The 22499-nt window shown below is 44.8% G+C and overlaps 2 protein-coding genes across 2 annotated transcripts in view; one reads left to right on the top strand and one right to left on the bottom strand.

Moving 5' to 3' along the window:
• The window catches only part of LOC141084023 (protein unc-13 homolog B-like), a 261975-nt gene that overhangs the window by 198807 nt on the left and 40669 nt on the right, over positions 1-22499 (top strand). The gene's annotated exons all lie outside the window — the stretch shown is intronic.
• LOC141084446 (uncharacterized) lies at positions 19449-21423 on the bottom strand. The gene is made up of 4 exons (XM_073569169.1): positions 21241-21423; positions 20586-21141; positions 19692-20480; positions 19449-19507 (listed from the first exon to the last, which is right to left on the bottom strand). Exons 1-4 carry the CDS (start codon positions 21421-21423, stop codon positions 19449-19451), a joined length of 1587 nt encoding a protein of 528 aa, XP_073425270.1.

Below are 22499 nucleotides of genomic sequence, written 5' to 3'. Positions count from 1 at the left end.
CCAGCAAAGAAGGACAGGAAATCCGAGCGTGTCTGTACTACTTGTGGACAAAATGTCTGCAAGGAGCATTCTTCCGAACAGATAACATGTGAAAGTTGTTGCGGTCATTAGTAAAGTAGAAAAGGAACCTTCCTGCAGCATGTTTACTCCAACTTTTATATAAAAAGCTTTTAGACTAAAAAACATTATTATAAAGAGTTATATCGAATGCGTATATTGGGCGTTTAAGCCTGTTCAGTTACTCTTTTGTTTTTTTTTTGCACATAGTAATGTTTTGAATTATTCACATCTTAGGCTGTGTTCCCACTGGTGCTGGGGTCTGCCAGGAGGTGATCCGTAATGGATCTGATCTCTTGGTAACTCCCGTTAAGGCTGCTGGAATGGCCGGATTCCGCCAGCCTTAGCTGGGGTCACCAGGAGGACAGATCCATTACAGATTTCCTCCTGGTAGACACCAGCGCTAGTGGGAATGCATCCTTACTTTGCAATTTTCAAATAAACTTTGAAAATTATTTTTGTTTGCGTTATTCCATGTTATTTGCACACGGGCCTAGAAGGCCCCAGGTATGTGAAAGTGTAGATTATTATGGTCATGCGTTCTAGGGTTAGACCAACACACAACAGTTCCCACTCCAGGCCAGCAGGGAGACCTCTGAACCTGACTGCTGAGGAGCTGCTCTCTGTGGTCGGGAGGAGGGAAGTTAGGGCAGTCTGTGAAGGGAAGGGGAAGTGTGTGGATGTGAGAAGGGGAGCTGGAGGATGATCATAGTTAAAGCTCACTCCTAGCTGGAGCGCATGGTCAGGATTCCGGTCCCGAGTTTGAAGGGACACTGACGGTCCTGCAGCAGACACCGGAGGAAGTAGCAGCTGTAAATGCTCTGTTCCCAACTAAGGGTCGGAGGCCCCAGCAGCAACGTGTGTGAGCCAGAAGGAAAAGGCTATGGCTGCCTGCCATCCGAGAAAGTTACAAAAGAGAGTCAACAGGGGGAACTTCAGTGAAATCAGTACTGTGAGTACCTCAGATAAGCGCTAGAATGGAGGCCACACTACCTATCTGCAGAGAGAGCATTCCAAATTTGCTTCCAGGCTGAACAAATCCTCCATCTGTACTCTGGGTCCTGGACGGCACTTACCAAGTACAGGTAAAGGAACTGCACGACTGTGTCTGTCATCTTTCTCCTGCGCCTGGCGCACGGCTCTGCTACGTCCTGCACTGCACACCATCTACCAACTCTTTCATCTGCCCTGCAACTATGGCCCTACGTGTGCAGGGCTTCTACATCTTAGCTGCACCACAGCATCTGTCCCAGAGAAGCGACACTGCAGCGCGGGTCAATGTGATAGGAAACCACAGGTGGCATCACGTATCATTCACCTAGAAACGTTATTCACCCCTTTGCATGGATGCCCAGGGCCACGGACTGGGTCATCACCACCAACGTGACCCATCCCTCTGAGACACCGGCCCGCTACCAATTAACCCCACTGCCCTGGCTGGCCACCCATACTCCATGTCAGATTCATCTTGGACTGGGGAATTCACGATTTGACTTGATAACCCAGGCATGGTATGATAGAAAGAGCTCCATGGATTAATGTGAAGTGTGGCCTGCTGCATCATTCACTTTTGGTGGGGGCGAAGGACACAAGGAAAGGGGTTCTTCCTGACCAGAAGCCAGCACTTGACAACTCAGTGCTTACCTTTTTTGAAACTTCAGAAGAGGAGGGCATATTTGCTGGAGTCTGTTTCGGCAATGTAAGCTAAAACCAGTTCCTGATGCTCCGGTTTTAAAAGCGGTTAACCTACACCCAGAAAAGGTAGCCTTCCAGGTGTTCTGGAGCCAGACCATGACACAGGCTCAACACCACCTGCCTTAGCTGCTATTGTGCTTTTGCCACTACCAGCAGTTGCACCACCACCATCAGAACCAGCTGCCTCCCCCACGCCCACGTCCGCAGCCTCTTCCACCAAACTTCAAAATGTTGCAGAACATGAACCCAAAATAACATCAGATATATGGTACTGTATGAGAAGCGTACAGCTCTATACAGTCAAAGGATGATTGTCAAAATCCCTATATATACCATCAGTCACACAGACGCTCACAGGCTCAGTATGGATTAGACAAGAATATAAAAAGTGTACAGTATCATCAGATAGCAGGTATATATAGTATAGTTTAAACATTCTAAATCTCCGTAGATATTTCAGGAGGCAGACCCAGACGCTCTCAGGCTCAGTATGGATTACAACACAATATAAAAAGCTGTAAAACGGTAATGGATCTGAAGAGTACAGCTGTACACAGTGTAGGGGTCATTGTTGTCAATCTCAGTATTTATTTCCACAATCAGAAACATACTCTCACTTGGTCAGTTTCGATTAGACCAGAATATAAAAAGCAGTAAATGGGTAATGTATCACAAGCGTAGAGCTGTATACACTAGTGTTGGGGTAATTTTTTAATGTACATCTAAATTGCAGGAGTAACCCACAGACTGTCACATGCTCAGGATGGATCACACCACAATATAACAAGAAGATCCGCAAGAAATAATCACACATGTGGGACAATGTTCCAGGTGTCAATGATACACTTAGAGTGGTGGGTGGAGGAGGACTTCCTGGCAGAAAAGGTACAGTTTCACCAGATACCAGGTATACATAGCATAGTTTAAACATTAAAAATGTATGTCTACATATTCAGGAGTAGTGTTGAGCCACCCCGCTAGTGTTCCAGTTCGTTTTGGTTCGTCGAACACGAGGCAAGTTCGTCGAATGTTTGTCGAACGTTTGACGAACAACGTCGAACACCATTCAAAACAATGGCAGGCAAACACAAACACATACAAACACATAGAAAACAATTACAAAACACCTTAAAAGGTGTCCCAAAGCAGGCAAAATGCTCAGAATACAAAAATAACATATGGAAAATGGCAACACTACATATAGAAAAGAGGTGGAGGAGTAAAAGGAGGAAGAGGAGACACAGATATAGGCATGTCATGCCCTTATGAAGTCAAGAAAGTCTTGAATAAAAATGTAAAATACCAAAAAACAGTAAAAACCTGAAATCGAAGACGATCATATACCGTTGGACTTCCCACCATAAGTTAGGCCAACTGCTGATTGGGCGGCGTTGTTCCCACGAACCTCCAAACAGCGTCCATGAAGGCAAAGTGTTTGGTTTCCGGAGGCAGTATGGTTGCAAAGCTGAACCTTAAAGGAATTTCCAGAAGGGCACCACCAGGAGTGGAGCCTGCGGCTTAATTCGACTCCACCCGGGAAACCTCGACCATGCCAGCTTCAGAAAAGATTGACAGATTGCAAACTTTGTTGATTCTGTGGGTGGTGGTGGATGTCCGTTTTTAGTTGTGCTAGCGATTTGTCAGCTTAACTCCGTTAACGAACGAGACTCCGGCATGCCCCCGCAGTACGCGTCCAGCTTGCTAGAGGGACACACGAGGCTCTGGCACGCATGATCGTAATAACAGGTCTGTCATGCCTTTACATGTCCGGGGCTGCATGCGCGCTACACTGAAAGGTCCAGCGTGTGTTTTGCTTACAGGTGCAGATAGCCCGCTGAACCCCGTTAGTGATGGGGATCTGGGATTACAATTCTTCCCCGTGAACGAGGATTTCCCAGTAAGTGCAAGTCAACCGGAATTCCGGAATTAGGCCTAACCGGCATTCCAGAAAAAAATGAAAAAATTAAGTGTCCAAACCACAGGTGCTGTAGCTTGCTTAACAGCTGTGCTCCTATGCTGAGTAGCACGCAGTTCTTACATAAACAGACGGCATAGCTTGGTTCACTGGTGGGCTCCTCTGCTGAGTAGCAGACAGTGCTACAAGGCCCAAATGGATTTTCTGGACAAGATGCTGCAGTAAAAAATAATTAGAAACACACAAGGTGTAGCTCCTTGACAGGTGTACTACACCGCTTGCTACCACACACAGCTACTATGCTATGAAACAGTCTATTAACATTGAAAACCATTATTAATGTGAAAATGAAGTTAAGCTTTTGGTGAACGAACCGTTCTCGAATGGAACCTCGGACAGCCGAATTTTAAGCAAAGTGTTTGAGTTCAACGAACGGCTCGAACACCGCCCAAAACAGCTGGAATTTTAACATGGCGAACAGCAGGGGCTGGCTGGCACATTTTAGCCTGGGGGGCAAGCACACAGCAGTGGCCCATGAGTTGCGGCCCATCGTTAAAAAGGTTGTCCATCTTAAGCTACAAGTCTAAAGTCACTATATGTGAATCCTCACATTATGTGCGCTGTGAGGATTCTCTGGTGCTGGCGGTGGGAGCGGGCACTTATGTGATCAAGTATGTGATGTGTATATTCCCGGCCATATTACAACTAGACTGTTTCTGGCCTTGCTCAATACAGGTGTAATAAGTGGGGCCGAGCAAGGCTACTTGTCATGTATGCAAATCACATACCTGCAGTCACACCGAGCAATGTGAGACTGACTTGTAACTTAAATCTGGACAACCCCTTTAACATGTTTATCTCCGGCTGCTTCATAGGCTATATGCCTACTACTGTATTGACTGAGAGCTGTTCAATGAAAAACCAGAAAGTACTGGGATCAGCTCAGATAAGCATTTCTATTGATCAGACAAATCACATATTATGCTCATGTATTAGTAATTTTAAACTGGATATACATTTTCAGATATGTAGTAAAGCAAAGTATGCTATGCTTCTCATCATTACCTAGGATTTTTTTTTTCCAATGCTCTACACTGGTCACACCTGGACCTGCCTACAGAACCTCAGATATGACATATGGAGCTATATAAGTTTCAGTTTTAACATAGCCATGAAGCACATTATGGTTTGCTACATGTGTACATGATCAGAACCAGTAGTAGAATGAAGTGACAGAACCGTCAGTAGATACATGCAGCACCAGAACCACAGACAAGTAGATAAATGCAGCAACAGAACCACCATCAGTAGATGAATGCAGCAACAGAACCACCATCAGTAGATGAAAGCAGGGCCAGAACCACCATCAGTAGATGAATGCAGGGCCAGAACCACCATCAGTAGATGAATGCAGCAACAGAACCACCATCAGTAGATGAATGCAGGGCCAGAATCACCATCAGTAGATGAATGCAGGGACACAGCCACCATCAGTAGATGAATGCAGGGTCAGAATCACCATCAGTAGATGAATGCAGGGTCAGAACCACCATCAGTAGATGAATGCAGCAACAGAACCACCATCAGTAGATGAATGCAGCAACAGAACCACCATCAGTAGATGAATGCAGGGCCAGAATCACCATCAGTAGATGAAAGCAGCAACAGAACCACCATCAGTAGGTGAATGCAGGGCCAGAACCACCATCAGTAGATGAATGCAGCAACAGAACCACCATCAGTAGATGAATGCAGGGCCAGAACCACCATCAGTAGATGAATGCAGCAACAGAACCACCATCAGTAGATGAATGCAGGGCCAGAACCACCATCAGTAGATCAATGCAGCAACAGAACCACCATCAGTAGATGAATGCAGGGCCAGAACCACCATCAGTAGATGAATGCAGCAACAGAACCACCATCAGTAGATGAATGCAGGGCCAGAACCACCATCAGTAGATGAATGCAGCAACAGAACCACCATCAGTAGATGAATGCAGGGTCAGAATCACCATCAGTAGATGAATGCAGGGTCAGAACCACCATCAGTAGATGAATGCAGGGCCAGAACCACCATCAGTAGATGAATGCAGCAACAGAACCACCATCAGTAGATGAATGCAGGGCCAGAACCACCATCAGTAGATGAATGCAGCAACAGAACCACCATCAGTAGATGAATGCAGGGCCAGAATCACCATCAGTAGATGAATGCAGGGACACAGCCACCATCAGTAGATGAATGCAGGGTCAGAATCACCATCAGTAGATGAATGCAGGGACACAGCCACCATCAGTAGATGAATGCAGGGTCAGAATCACCATCAGTAGATGAATGCAGGGTCAGAACCACCATCAGTAGATGAATGCAGGGCCAGAACCACCATCAGTAGATGAATGCAGCAACAGAACCACCATCAGTAGATGAATGCAGGGCCAGAACCACCATCAGTAGATGAATGCAGCAACAGAACCACCATCAGTAGATGAATGCAGCAACAGAACCACCATCAGTAGATGAATGCAGGGCCAGAATCAACATCAGTAGATGAATGCAGGGCCAGAATCACCATCAGTAGATGAATGCAGGGACACAGCCACCATCAGTAGATGAATGCAGGGTCAGAATCACCATCAGTAGATGAATGCAGCAACAGAACCACCATCAGTAGATGAATGCAGCAACAGAACCACCATCAGTAGATGAATAAACAAAAAGCAAAAAACACAAATATCCTGAACTAAAAGTAAAAAATATACTGCAAATAATGCATAAAGGTAATAATAATAAGGGTATTTAGTAAACATAATTTTGATCAAAATAATGTACAAGCCATCCCGCCACGTCACGGCAACCCTTGTGGGACAGTCCCTACTCTAGTATTTAAAACCTTTTCACTTGCCAAGTGGCGTGAATGTGAATAAGGGTCGAGCGGCTGAACCACTTGTAACAGCTTAGGCCAGACTGGATGGCTTTCCCAGCTCAGAAAGAGGGCGGTCACACACATATATGCACTGAATGCACAATGAAATGAATAAAAAACAAATCTGAACTGAGAAAAGTAAGTTAATGTGTATGTACAATGTAAGTGCATATTAACACATGACCATTAGATGAATGCAGGGACACAGCCACCATCAGTAGATGAATGCAGGGTCAGAATCACCATCAGTAGATGAATGCAGGGCCAGAACCACCATCAGTAGATGAATGCAGCAACAGAACCACCATCAGTAGATGAATGCAGGGCCAGAATCACCATCAGTAGATGAATGCAGCAACAGAACCACCATCAGTAGATGAATGCAGCAACAGAACCACCATCAGTAGATGAATGCAGCAACAGAACCACCATCAGTAGATGAATGCAGGGCCAGAACCACGATCAGTAGATGAATGCAGCAACAGATCCACCTCAGTAGATGAATGCAGGGCCAGAACCACCATCAGTAGATGAATGCAGGGCCACAGCCACCATCAGTAGATGAATGCAGGGTCATGAAAACCATCAGTAGATGAATGCAGCGATAGAACCACCGTCAGTAGATGAATGTAACATTAGAACCACCGTCAGTAGATGAATGTAACAGAACCACCGTCAGTAGATGAATGTAACATTAGAACCACCGTCAGTAGATGAATGCAGCACCACGTTTATTACAGTGGTCAATTTCAGTGTTAGATCAGCCCCATGATACACTTGTATGACATGAACATGTAGCTCCCAGTATGTCCTTAACTATGGTAAGAAGATACTGGGAGTTGTTGCTACCTTTATCATCAGACAGAGGACCATACAGGAACCTCACTACTTATGAGATGTAGTCAGTATTAGAGATATCACTGAATTGGCACCCTTACACCAGATACAAATCCAACCAATTACCGAAATTGCAAAAATCACTGACTGTGGTGGAAAAATAATCAAACTTAACTTTCAATAAATTGTGAATAAATAATATATCAAATCATCCACCGTGCTTGTGTGCAGTCTGTCCAATCAACCCCTACCACAAGAGGGGGTCAATAAAGCACACTAATATAATTATACAACATTGTATTCATGGACTCTAAGACACCCTTTAACGAGGGAAAATCTCACTAGGCATCCTTTTTTAAGGGAAGTGTTTAACAATTATTGCATATATGGATATACCATTGCATCATTCTCAATCATTAATAGCCAATTTTACACTCCAATATCCGTAGACTAAAGTGCTTATGCTATTGCACATTGTCCCCAATAGAATAACGGAATCTCCCTAATACAGAGTCATCCGTTGACTACACAAAGGCTCCTTTTCCCAAATGAAACAGATGCCAGCCAGTGACCGAATGATTTATCTCACTCACTCGGTCCATAGATGTCACCTCTCATATGCACATGCTATCCCCTTATTCACATGGGAGTAACATTAATATAGACTGCCAGTATACTGAGCCATAAACTTAAGGCTCTACCACATCCCGGCAATTTTGCCTCATCCCCGTACTCATAATGGGATTAATATGTCCACAATGTGCCTGAGATGTTAAGCCGTGATATTAAGCTCTGACACACCTCAGCAATGTTGCCTTAGCACGTTTCGCCCTACACTATCATATTAGGGTACATCAGGAGGCTTAGCCCTTTTTGCTGTGCGCTTATGATTTTACAATGACGCAAAATACTCCTGGCCACATGAGAGCCGCATGCGGCGGCGCGGACGCCGAGCTTTTATAAACAACGTGCGTGGCTCTCATCATGGCCAGGAGTATTTTTTGCCGTTGTAAAATCATTATACTGCCAACAAAGTATAAATATCTACCATGTTGTGCCCCTGACGAAATAATTGCCCTTCAGTGTGCTTCCTGCACAAAAAATCCCCCTAGACTGTCTCTCTCCATAATATCCCTCCCACACCACCCTTCTCCATAATATACCCCCTACACCACACCTCCCCATAATATACCCCCTTCCCCACCCCTCACCATAATATACCCCCTACACCACACCTCCCCATAATATACCCCCTACACCACCCCTCACCATAATATACCCCCTACACCACACTTCCCTATAATATACCCCCTACACCGCACCGCCCCATAAGATACTTCCCACACACTCCACCCCTCCCCATAATATACCCCCCACACCACCCCTCTCCATAATATACCCCCACACAACCCCTCTCCATAATATACCACCTACACCGCCACTCACCATTATACCCCCCACACCACCCCTCTCCATAATATACCCCCCACACCACCCCTCTCCATAATATACCCCCTACACCGCCCCTCACCAAAATATACCCCCACACATGCCGCCCCTCCCCATGATAAATGTCCCTCTCCATAATATCCTGCCTACACCACCCCTCTCCATAATATCCTGCCTACACCACCCCTCTCCATAATATCCCCTTCGCTGACTCTCCCTATAATATACCCCATACACCACCCCTCTCCAAAGCATACCTCTCAATCCCATAATATCCCACCTACACCGTCCCTCTCCATATTGTTCGTCTCCATAATGTCCCCCACATACTGCCCCTAGTCTCTATAATGTCCTCCCTCCACACTGCCCGTCTGAACACACACATACACACACTCACTTACACATACTCACACACACACTCACTTACACATACTCACACACACACACTCACTTACACATACTCATACACACACATACACACTTACACATACTCACACACACACACACATACTCATACACACACACTCACACATACTCATACACACACACACACACTAACTTACACATACTCATACACACACACTCACTTACACATACTCATACACACACACACACACACACATATATATACACACACCACACTTACACACACTCATACACACACACTCTCATACACACAATGCTGTGCGGCTGCTCTTGTGGACTAACACCATGGATTCATGCCCCATACCTTATGCATGCACAGCAAATGACAGCTCTCCAATCTTCAGCAGCTCAGCTCCTACACCTCATTGGAGAGCTGCTGCTCACCATTTTTCCCGCCGGCCGCCTTGTCCCCGCCTCTTCAGCCCTGCTCTGCGTCGCCAGCAGCAGTGTGAGGAGGTCGCAGCATGATGACCTCATCACTCTGCTGCACACTAGGCCACGGAACAGCAACAACGGCTCTGCTCTGCGCCAGATATAATGCATTCAAATGTATTCGCGTCTCAAAGATGCAAATACATCTGGATACATCATTCATGTGCGATCAGGAAGGAGTCTGCCAGACCGGCCACAAATTAAGTTTTGGCGGCCGCAATAAAAAGTATAGTGCCAGGCCTCCGGCGGCCCTGAACAGCCGTCTGGGGACCGGCCCGGGGGGAAAATGCCTCCCTGCCACCCGGCCCAGCCCGCCACTGGCGAACAGATCGACTCGAACACCGCTCATCTCTAATCAGGAGGCAGACTCAGACGTTCTCAGGCCCAGTATCGATTCAGCAAGATTGTAGAAAAGTGAGAAAGGGTACAGTATCACCCGATCACAGGTATATATGTAGCATAGTTTAAACATTAAAAACCTATGTCTGTATATCAGGAGGCAGACTCAGAGGGTCTCAGGCCCAGTATGGATTTGACCTGATTGTACAAAGTTGAGAAAGGGTATAGTATCACCGGATAACAGGTGTGTATATATAGCATAGTTTAAACATTAAAAATCTGCGTGCATATTTCTGGAGTCTGACAAAGACACTCACAGCCTCAGTATGGATTAGACAAGAATCTAAAAAGTAGAAAAAGGGTTATGTATTCGAAGCATACACCAGTATACACTGTTGGGGTATTTTTCAATCTTCATATATATTTCAGTCTCAGTAAGACAGTCCAGACTCTCCGCAAGAGGAAACGAGATGGATACAAGTACAGACGGAAAGTCGACTGATTGCAGAAATTTTAGAATTGCTAATCACGGTAAAAACTCCTGGGTGAATTCTCAGAGGCGATGCTGACCCCCAATTACTTTGTCTGTGGAGACAGCGAAAACAGTTCTTGTGAAGAAAGGTTTGCTGTATCGCAGTACCGTGGAACCCATCACCGTTACTCATCTCCATCAAATTGTGATCACAGGGACACATGTAGACATTGTCCTCACTGCCTATCATGATCTGTCAGGTAACTTTGGAGTGCAAAAGACACAAACCACAGGCCGTAGGCGATTTTATTGGATTGGCATGAGAGGACACATTTAAAAATCTGGGCAGGAATGTCACACGTCTGTAAGTTGGAAAACCATGAAAACTGATGATAAACCACCACTCCATCTCATTGTGAGTCGACGTCCATAACAAATGGAAGCCATTGATCATCTGAAGATAGAGCCCAGCAGGACAGGGCATAGCTACGTCTTAACCATCATCTATCATTTCACCAAATTTGTATTGGCAGTCCCAGTGAATTATTTAACAGGCCAGACTACACAGTGGTGGAGCAGGGAGAGGTAAGTATTGCAAGTGCTGGTGCCCTGAGCAAGCAGGGGGGGCCCACTCCTGGGCAGCGGTATTGGCAAAGGGCCCCTCATAGTACGCCGGTGTGTCTGATGGCAGGTGTGCACCCCCACTGTCAGAGACACTTGATTGTACTATGAGGGACCCTGTGCAAGTGCCGTTGCCCAAGAGTGGGCCCACCCACCTGTCCAGGGCAATGGCACTCGCAAGGGTGCGTGCGCCAGGTGGTGACCCCGACCCTGTGGGGGGAGGCAGCCCAGTTAGGGAGGTGGAAAAAATGGCATATGTTGATGTTGGACATTCAGCAGCTGCAAATGGAGTAATTGGAGAAGTCCGCCGAAGAGGACAAAAGAAAGCCATTTTTCTGGCAACCTACGTGTCAGCAGGGGAGGGTGGGACAAAATCCTTTGAAACCCATGCATGGTTCATAGAATCATAGAATCGCAGAGTTGGAAGGGACCTCCTGGGCCATCTAGTCCAACCCCCTGCTCAAAGCAGGATTCGCTAAATCATCCCAGTCAGATGTCTGTCCAGCCTCTGTTTGAAGACATCCATTGAAGGAGAACTCCCCACTTCTCGTGGCAGCTTGTTCCACTCATTGATCACTCTAACTGTCAAAAAGTTTTTTCTAATATCTAATCTGTGTCTCCTCCCATTCAGTTTCATCCCATTGCTTCTAGTCTTTCCTTGTGCAAATGAGAATAAAGTTGATCCTTCTACAATGTGACAGCCCTTTAGATATTTGTAGACAGCTATTAAGTCTCCTCTCAGTCTTCTCTTTTGCAAACTAAACATTCCCAAATCCTGCAACCTTTCCTCATAAGACAGGGTTTGCAGACCGGTCACCATTCTGGTCGCTCTTTTCTGAACTTGCTCCAGTTTGTTGATGTCTTTTTTAAAATGCGGTGCCCAAAACTGGACACAATATTCCAGATGAGGTCTGACCAAAGAGGAGTAGAGGGAAATAATGACTTCACGTGATTTAGACTGTATGCTTCTGTTAATACATCCTAGAATTGCATTTGCCTTTTTTGCTGCTGCATCACTCTGTTGACTCATATTCAGTCTGTGATCTATTAGTATACCGAAGTCTTTTTCACATGTGCTGTTGCTCAGCCCTATTCCTCCCATTCTGTATATGCTTTTTTCATTTTTATTGCCCAGATGTAGTACTTTGCATTTTTCCCTGTTAAAAACCATTCTGTTAGTTGCTGCCCACTTCTCCAGTTTATTTATATCTTTTTGAATCCTCTCTCTCTCTCTTCTCTAGTATTAGCTATCCCTCCTAGCTTTGTGTCATCAGCAAATTTAATCAGTTTACCCTCAATTCCTTCATCTAAATCATTGATAAAGATGTTGAACAATACAGGGCCCAGGACAGAGCCCTGTGGTACCCCACTTGAGACATTCTTCCAACTGGATGTGCAGCCATTTACGACCACTCTTTGGGTCCGATCACTAAGCCAGTTATGAATCCACCTAACAGTTACCTTGTCCATTCCATACTTAGTCATTTTTTCAATAAGGATTGTATGAGATACTTTGTCAAATGCTTTGCTGAAATCAAGATATACTATATCTACAGCATTTCCTTGATCCACCCAAACAGTGATTCCGTCATTGAAGGAAATTAAGTTAGTCTGACATGACTATTAGTTACAAACCCATGCTGATTCTGTTTAATCACCTCATTATTATCTAGGTACTGACATACATGTTGTTTAACAATTTGCTCAAAGATCTTTCCTGGTATAGAAGTCAGACTCACTGGCCTATAGTTGCCTGGGTCCACCTTCTTCCCCTTTTTGAAGATAGGAACAACATTTGCTCTTCTCCAGTCTTCTGGGACTTCTCCTGTTCTCCAAGAATTTTCAAAGATTATGGAGAGGGGTTCAAAAATTTCTTCTGCTATCTCCTTCAGTACTCTGGGGTGTAATTCATCTGGACCTGGAGACTTGAATTCATTTAGGTTAGCTAAGTGCTTCCTCACTATATTTCTGTTTATAGATATCTTGGATTCTTCTATTCCCTTAATAGGACAGTGAAGAACAGTTGATGTTACATTTCCTTTCTGAGGGAAAACAGATGCAAAATAGGAATTTAAAAGTTCGGCCTTCTCAACATCCTGTCTTACCATTTCATCATATTCATCCTGTAAAAATCCTATAGCATCTTTGATTTTTCTTTTACTTTTGACATATCCCCAAAATCCTTTATTATTGGTTCATTTTAATGAAGGTTAGATCATCAACATTTTGGGTCGACAGTTGGGTCCTTTTTTCTGTCAGGATTGATCCAGCAGCACTGAAGACTCTTTCAGATAACACACTAGCAGCAGGGCAAACGAGCTCCTGTAAGGCATATTGTGCCAATTCAGGCCAGGTGTCAAGTTTACTGGCCCAATAGTCAAAGGGGAATGACCGGTGAGGGAGAACATCGATATGGGAGGAGAAGTAGTTTGTTACCATAGTTGACAACTGCTGTCTCCTGTCACTTTCGATCGATGCAGTATTACCAGTCGTGTGAGCGGTACTTGAAAAATCAGTCCACAACATGGTCATGAAACCCCTGTGTCCAACGCCACTTCGGCTGTGTGCACCACGAACACCTCTTCCATGTTGCCCTCTACGGCTAGTTGGAAAAACATCACTGCCGCGGTGTGCTGGGAATGCCTCAAACAAACGGTTTACCAGAGTTGCTTGCTTGTTAGCCAATATTAGCTCTAAGTTCTCCCGTGGCATGATGTTTTGGAATTTGCCTTCATAGCGTGGATCCAGGATGCTGGCCAACCAGTAGTCGTCATCGTTCATCATTTTGACAATGTGGGGGTCCCTTTTTAGGATCTGCAAGGCATAATCAGACATGTGGCCAATGTTCCTGGTGTCAATGATGCACTGCGAGTGCTGGGTGGAGCAGCACTTTCTGGCAAATCAACATCCCTCCAGTCACGCACAAACCCTGTACCTGACCTTGCCACACCAACATTATTTCTTGCCCCCTGAGAAGCATCCTCCTCCCCAAAATAATCATCCCCTTCATAATCCTCCTCCTCCTCCTCCTCTTCCTCTTCTTCCTCCACCTCGTCCACGAGACTTCCCTGAGCAGACAATGGCTGACTGTCATCAAGGCTTCCCTCCTCCTCTTCCTCCTCGGCTGCAGACACCTGCTCCTTAATGTGCGTCAAAGTTTGCATGAGCAGATGCATAAGTGGGATGCTCATGCTTATGATGGTGTCGTCTGCGCTTACCAGCCATGTGCATTCCTCAAGACACTGAAGGACTTTTACAGAGGTCTTTCAGCTTCGACCACTGCACACCAGACAACTCCATGTCTGCCTGCAAACTGCCTGCCTGTGTATCCTCCCACAAATGAATTACATCCTGCCTCTGTTTGCACAGCATCTGAACCATGTGCAGGGTGGAGTTCCACCTTGTTGCAACTTCGATAATTAGGCGGTACTTGGGAAGGTGGAGCAATCGCTGCAGCTTCTGCATACGTCTGGAGTGTATGGGCAACCGGCAGATGTGCGAGCACAGTCTTCGCACCTTATGGAGCAGGGATGTTAACTCCGGATAATTATTGAGGAAGCACTGCACCACCAGGTTCAAGGTGTGGGCCAGGCAAGATATGTGTCTGAGTTTTGAAAGGGCTATGGCTGCCACAAAATTCCGGCCGTTATCACTACCTTGCCTGCCTCAAGATGTAGACTGCCCAGCCATGACTCAGTTTGTTGCTGAAAGTAGTCGGCCAGTACCTCCGCGGTGTGTCTGTTGTCGCCCAAACACATGATCTTCAACACAGCCTGCTGACGCTTACCACTAGCTGTTCGATAGTGGGACAACTCATGTGCAACACTGGCAGCTGCGGATGGAGTGCTCGTGCGACTGCGCTCTGTGGACGAGCTTTCGCTTCTGGAGGAGGAGGAGGGTCGAACGCCTACAGCCGACTGTTTCCTATACCGTGGGCTAGGCAGCACTGTCCCACCGCCGCTGTCCCCTGTGGAGCCTGCATCCACCACATTAACCCAGTGCGCAGTGATGGACACGTAACAGCCCTGGCCATGCCTACAGGACCATGCATCTGTTGTGAGGTGCACCTTTCCACTCACTGATTGCTTGAGTGCATGGACAATGCGGTCTTTCACATGCACGTGGACGGCTGGGATGACTTTTCGCGAAAAGAAGTGCCGACTGGGTAGGTCATAGCGTGGTACCATGAGATCGCGGAAAGCTTTGCTTTCAACCAACCGGTAGGGCATCATCTCTAACGAGATTAGTTTGGCAATGTGGGCATTCAAACCCAGTGTACGCAGATGAGAGGATGAGTACTTTCTTGTCCTACTCATAGTCTCTGGTAGGGTGAGCTGAACTTGAGAGCTGCATATGGAGGAACTAGCGGAAGACATGGCGGACTGAGAGAGGGTTGGTGATGGTGTTGGTGGCGTTGCTAATGGCCTAGATTCAGTCTTTCGTTGCAATAACATTGTGATTCCATGACTGCTTTGCCCTTGCGACGACACCTCGACATTTGCTGCTGGTGGTGTGCTAACCGGTGGGCTTACAGTGGGGGAAGCGATGTAGCATTGCTGACTACCTTCATTCGGAGCAGGTGCACATGTGGTACGTGAGGTTTGGTAGTCTGTCCACGCTTGCAAGTGCATGGTGTTTAAATGTCTAAGCATGCAACTGGTATTCAAATTTCTCAGATTTTTCCCTCGGCTAAAGGTCTTTGTGCACTTCTTACAGATAACCTTTGCCTGATCATTAGGATTTTGTTAAAAAAGTGCCACACTGCACTCTTCCTACTATGGAAGACATTTTGAGACCTTGCACGCTGTGCTAATTTAACAGTCTGGCCAAGCTGTCCTGCAACTCTTTTGGTTTTTTTAACACGTTTTTGGACTGCTACGGTCATGCCATATAACAGCTGTTGCGATGTCGTTGCCTGCTGTGGATCCTCCTCCTCTTCATCTGAGCTATTGGCAGCAGCACCCTCTTCCCCCAGTGGATGCCAATCTGGGTCAACAAGTGGGTCATCCATCACCTCCTCTTCAATTTCATGTGCACCTTCCTCTGTGTCACCGTGTAAGGTGGTATAGTATGCGGGAAGGGGCACCTGAGTTTCATCAGGGTCTGATTCTGCCTCAGTACACTGCGAGGACAATGTAGTGCTCTGAGTGAATGTACCAGCAGAAAAATCTAGCAGTGGCTGTGCATCAGTGCACTCCATGTCAGATTCATCTTGGACTGGGGAATTCACGATTTGACTTGCTAACCCAGGCATGGTATGTGAAAAGAGCTCCATGGAGTAATCGGTAGTGTGGCCTGCCACATCCTTCACTTTTGGTATGGGTGAAGGACACAAGGAAAGGTGTTGTTCCTGACCAGGAGCCTCCACTGATGACTCAGTGCTTTTATTTTTTGAAACTTCAGAAGAGGAGGCGAAGGGGCTGGAGGCTGTGTCAGCAATGTAAACCAAAACTTGTTCCTGAAGCTCCGGCTTTAAAAGTTGTTTACCTACTCCCAGAAAAGAGAGCCTTCGAGGCCTTGTGGAGCAAGACGATGACGCAGGCTCAACACCTCCTGCCTCAGGTGCTATTGTGCTTTTGCCACTACCAACAGATGCAACACCACCACCATTGGGACCAGCTGGCAACCCCCACCCACTTCCATGGCGTCTTCCAACGTACTTCCTCATTTTTGTGAAAATGTATCCAAAATACCACCAGCTATATTGTACTGTAAAACAAGGTAAAAGGTGTATCTACTATTGGTGAGAATTTGATTCTCACTGTAGATTTGAGGACGCTGAACTATTGTCTCAGGCCCAGTAGAGATTACACCTCAATGTAACAGGCTGAAATTTTATTGTGTATGACAAGGTGGAGGGTGTCTATAGGATTGTTGAGAATTTGAATCTCACTATAGATTTGAGGACGCTGAACTATTGTCTCAGGCCCAGGAGAGATTGCACCTCATTGAAACAGGCTGAAATTGGATGGTGTATGACAAGGTGGAGGGTGTCTATAGGATTGGTGAGAATTTGGATCTCACTAGAGATTTGTGGACGCTGACAACGATGCTCTCAAGTATGGCAGCAGGCAGCCTAATAAGCAGGACTGCTGCACACAAAAGTGTGGAAAAATGAACGCTTGGTAACTGCAGAAAAGAGGAAGTAAAGTATTTTTGCTTTTAAAAAAGCAGTTTGCACAGCAGTGTGCAAACAGCAATGCAGCTATCAGGGAGCCTCATAAGGCAGCCTAATAACCATCAGAGCTGATGCACAAAAATAGAGCCTCCCCTGTCACTGCACACAAAGTGTTGTGTTGTAAATGGAAATCGCTAACAGCAGAAGCAGTTTTTTGGTTCTTCTTCCCTGCCTAACGTTCCCTTATTCAAAATCAGCAGCTGCAACCTCTCCCTAATGCTAAGATCAGCAGAAGTAAGATGGCGGTCGGTGTGCACACCCTTTTATAGCCCCTGTGGTGCCACACAAAGCAAGTCAATCACTTGCATTCCCTTCTCATAGATGGTGGTGACCGATGCCTATGTCATCGTGTTGCCCATGGTGTGCGTCCTCCATCATTGGCTGAAAAAGGGCGCTGGAAGCATCTTTTGACCTCAAAAATTATGGAGGGCACCACTAAGGGATCACCAATTACATGCTTAAGACCAATATCATAAACCAGAAAAGAGGCATGTAAAGAGGAGGGATCACCAATAAGGTATAACAAAATACAAGATAATAAACTTTTTATTAATCATCCAAAACAAACAACATGTAGTGCAATTATAAAAACAGTTAAAACCGCACAATCGCGTTCATTTAACACAATAACCCCTGCACAAACCCTTCATGATGCTATTATTTGCAAATATGCTAACAAAGCACCTGGTATGAGTATATAAAACCCTATCAACAGGTAATGAAAAACATACACTCCACCTTCCACCTTATATAATAATGGATGCAAACTACCTAGTTAGTCTAACAAATTGTTAGGACAAAAAACCTGCTCAAATTAGCACAAAAAACCCCTAGCAAATAAACAATGTGTATACACAAATGAGAACATAGGGGTTGATAGGGTAAAAGGCTGCTAATGCAGTGAAAACAGGCCCAAAAAAAAAACCAAGGGTCCCAATTGCCAATGGCCCCCTCTATACAACCTGTTAAGAGCAAAATAATGCTGGCAGGTAAAGCCCTAATCCAGTAACCAGTGGAGGTAAGAGTGTGAAGTGGTGAGGCAGGGGCAGAGGAAACGCCCGACGCGTTACGCCAGAGCAACTGGCTTCATCAGGAGCAGTGTCATGTTGTGAGTGGATGGTGTATAAATACCCATAACATCAGCTTTCAGCCAGGGAACAGGTGTGAGAGCAAGGCTCAAGGGTTGCCATGACATAGTGCAATGATCACAAACCGGAAGGGAGGTGTCTGGTTTTGCACAGCCGCAATAGACTGAGATGAAGTCTTCATAATGGTGTACAAAAATGGCGCTGAGAAAACTCTAATGCGCATGCCCAAAGTAGCGCAACTTCCGGAACCACACCAGAAGTAGAGTGTCCGGTGTTGCGCAGCCGTAATAGGCAAAAAAAAAAAAAAACACTCAGCAATAAAAATAGTAACAGAATCCCAGTTTTAGAATGAATGCGCTAAGAGAGCTTGAAGTCATGAGCCACAGTTCTATTCAAGTGCTACTTGGTATAATAGAAAAAGTGTATGAAAAAATACCATACAGAAAAGGATAGGAGAGAAAGAAAAAGGGGTTAAATGGGGAATTAGAATAGCGGCTAGTTATATCATGATGAGACCACATATGTGCCTTACAATAAAATTAAGGCAACTAGCCTGAAAATATAGCCTGAAAATACAAACTCATATAATTTTGACAGACTAACAGTCCCATTCCTTCTTTTGCATTTAATTAAAAAACCATGGTTTTTTAAGCAGATAGAATACAATTCATCTGCAAAGTTGAAATACCAAAAAAAACAAAAAAAACAAAAAAAAAAAAAAAAATAAGTTTTAAATTTATATTCCTTAAATTTTAATCAGAGTTTACCCCTATAGCTCATTGTAATTACAACAATAAATATACACTTATGAAGATAAGAAAGAAAAAAAAAAAAAAAATAATATATATGTAAATACAAAAGCCAGTATAAGCTGATATAATAATTGACTAGCCCCCATAAGAAAGCGCAAGGACCAACAAACATTATGAAAATCAGAGTAGATCCATCAAAGATCTAAAACGGATTTGATTGCAGTGACCAATTCTCAGTCTGTGAGCACAAAAGTTGAATGCTAGGCAATAAAGATGTCCATGTCCAGTTGAGCCGTAAAGGAGAAGGAGACTAAGAAATCTGTTGAAATAAAGAATGATAAGATATGAAAAAACTATACACAAAGACCATAAAGTAGAAACCCAGAGGGAGCACAACAGAGTCACGATCCTTTATAGTTGTTTGTAAAACCCTGTAAAGAGTAATTCTGCATTCAGACCCCTTGGAGAGAGACTGCCCAGATCGTGTATCCATTTGGATTCACATCTGAGCAGTCTCAGGCCCACATCGCCCCCTCTAATATTGGTAGGCACTTCTTCCAGGGCCATTGCCCTTAGTCCCATGGAACGTCCATTATGTACCTCTAAAAAGTGTGCAGCCACTGGGGTGATATGTTTGCCCTTGTCACGATCCCTGTTGGCAGTGGAGATATTAGAAAGATGTTGTTGTAATCTCCTTCTGAATTCTTGAGTGGTTTGTCCCACATAAATCTTTGGACAATTACAGACAAGGGCATAGACTAAATTTCGTGACTTGCAATTAAAGTATGCCTTTTTGGGTACAATCTGGAAAGGGTAGATAGGTAATGAAATGCCATGTCTGGCAACCATATGCTGGCACACATTGCAATCACCACAAGGGTAGGTACCCAAAGTCCTAACCCCCCTGTTCAGTCTAACCGTGGGGCGTATAAAGTGGCTATGGCAAAGCCGATCCTTGAGATTCCGAGCCCTTCGTGCTACCAGACTGGGCGTATTGGAGATATGTGGTACCAATTTTGCCTCACTCAATAGAATACCCCAATTCTTGCCCAAGATTTTACGTACATCGTGCCACTGATTGTTGTAAGTGGTCACTATCCCTATAGGTCTAGAAGACTCACGTGGTTTTCTCTGTAGCAATTCTGCGCGTGTACTTGTTCTTGCTCTTTGATATGAGGCAGAAATAACTTTCTTGGGATAACCACGGCTCTTAAAACGATCTGTCAATGTTCTTGCTTCCGACAAAAAGTCCGATGGATCAGTACAATTTCTTTTAGCTCGGAAAAACTGACCTGTGGGGATACAGTTTTTTAAGTGTTGGGGGTGAAAACTGGTATAATGTAGGAGGCTGTTGGTGGCTGTAGGCTTACGGTATAATTTGGTTGAAATATGCGAACCTTCCAAAGAGAGACTGAGATCCAGAAATTCCACCGTCGTACAAGAAATGTTAAACGTTAATTTGATATTATAGGGATTCTGGTTCAGCTCACTGATGAATGATCTGCAACTTTCTTCTGTACCTGTCCAGAAAAAGATGACATCATCAATATACCGTAGCCATTTAAGGCAGTGTGTTTTAAAGCCAACATGAGAATACACCACCAACTCCTCCCACCACCCCAAAAACAAATTCGCATAAGCGGGGGCACAGCGTGCTCCCATAGCAGTCCCCATACTCTGTCTGTAAAAGGTCCTATCAAATACAAAATAGTTTTTATCGAGAATAAAGAAGAGCAACTCCAAAAGGAAGCGGTTGTGTGCCCTGTCGCCCATGGAATCTTTGTTTAAATGAAAGGCAATATCCTCCAGGCCCAAATCGTGGCTAATGCTCGTGTACAGGGACTCAACATCCAAAGTGACCAGTAAGGTCTGTGATGGTAGGCAAAAGTTATTCAAAATTTGAATAAGATATGTCGAGTCCCGAATGTAAGAGCTCAAATTAACAGCAAGAGGCTGTAAAAAGAAATCAAGGTAAATACACGGTTTTTCAAACAAACCCCCAATACCAGAGACTATTGGTCTGCCAGGTGGATTTTCCAAAGATTTGTGTACCTTGGGAAGAAGATAAAAAGTAGGTACTATTGGGTCATCAGTAGTCAGAAAATCAGCCTCTTTCTTATTGATGGTCCCCTGACGCAAAGCTTGTCCAATTAGAACATCCAACCTCTTTTTGAATACTTCACTGGGATCAGCTGGAAGGCGGGTATAACATGGAGTGGCTTGTAGTTGACGCATCACCTCCACAGTGTGGCCTAACTCTCTCTATTTACAGGAGGTGATGCGTCAACTACAAGCCACTCCATGTTATACCCGCCTTCCAGCTGAGGGGCATCCATTTGTAATGTCACTGTTTGTACCAAATTTAAGCTACTTCTTGAAAGCCATTTTCACATATTTGTACAAATTATGGGTGACATTAAAGGAGGAAAAAGTTCTGAAATGATTTTTGAAGTGATTGTTTATAAATGACAAAAAATTGTATTTTTATCATTGTGTGTAGACTTTTTATATTCAATGTATATATGTACATTTGTACATGCAAGTGTGAGATCTATATGTGTAGCTGATATATGTAAGAACTTGGCACACACCAAGAGCTCTGATGCAGAAAGGTGATTTTTAATAGATAACAGTACATACATACACAGACGTTTCGGTCTAGGACCTTCATCAATGTACGATATATTGCACTGTGAGATTCTTAGTGACTGGGCTCTGTGGTAGTATGCAGAGTGTGGATGCGGTATCCGCCGCGAATCCAAGGTGGCACCTTGGATTCGCGGCGGATACCGCGTCCACACTCTGCATACTACCACGTGGGACAGCTACATGTGCCTCCTCATAGGACTGATCCATTTCACAGAGCTCTTGGTGTGTGCCAAGTTCTTACATATATCAGATTCACGGATTGGGATCCTACTTGGGCACCACCTTTAACCTTCAGTGTTGTGCCAACGGTTTTTGTTCCTATATGTGTAGCTGTCTTGTGATGCATCTCAGTGACTGGGTGGCACACCTAGACTTTCCATTTATATAAAGCTATTCCACTTTAATGGTACCCAATGATTCTACCAACAATCCATGTTCCTGTGTTTAACCATTGTATCTGGTCCTGAATGATTGTAGCATAACTCCACTTTTCATATTAAACGCTTCCAAAGCTTATCCTGTTCTTCAAGAAGAGTGTTAAAATTAAAATTAGTCCACCATAACGCAACTTTAAGGTTATGTGCACACGTAACGGAACTCTCGCGGAAATTACCGCGAGAATTCCGGAATTCCATTCCGTGGGAAAATCGCATTTTAAATTC

Source organism: Dendrobates tinctorius, unplaced genomic scaffold (genome assembly GCF_039654945.1).
Source record: "Dendrobates tinctorius isolate UK_male_01 unplaced genomic scaffold, ASM3965494v1 ptg000022l, whole genome shotgun sequence".
Lineage (NCBI taxonomy): Eukaryota > Metazoa > Chordata > Amphibia > Anura > Dendrobatidae > Dendrobates > Dendrobates tinctorius.
This window is presented reverse-complemented; position numbering and strand designations above follow the sequence as displayed.

Excerpts from the sequence above, each read along its gene's own strand:
- LOC141084446 (XM_073569169.1), bottom strand. The coding sequence starts at position 21,423 with ATGCGTCAACTACAAGCCACTCCATGTTATACCCGCCTTCCAGCTGAT. Across the intron at positions 21,142-21,240 it reads CTTTTTATCTTCTTCCCAAG|CCTCTTGCTGTTAATTTGAG; the intron begins GTACACAAATCT and ends TTCTTTTTACAG. Across the intron at positions 20,481-20,585 it reads TCTCAGTCTCTCTTTGGAAG|GTCAGTTTTTCCGAGCTAAA; the intron begins GTTCGCATATTT and ends GTATCCCCACAG.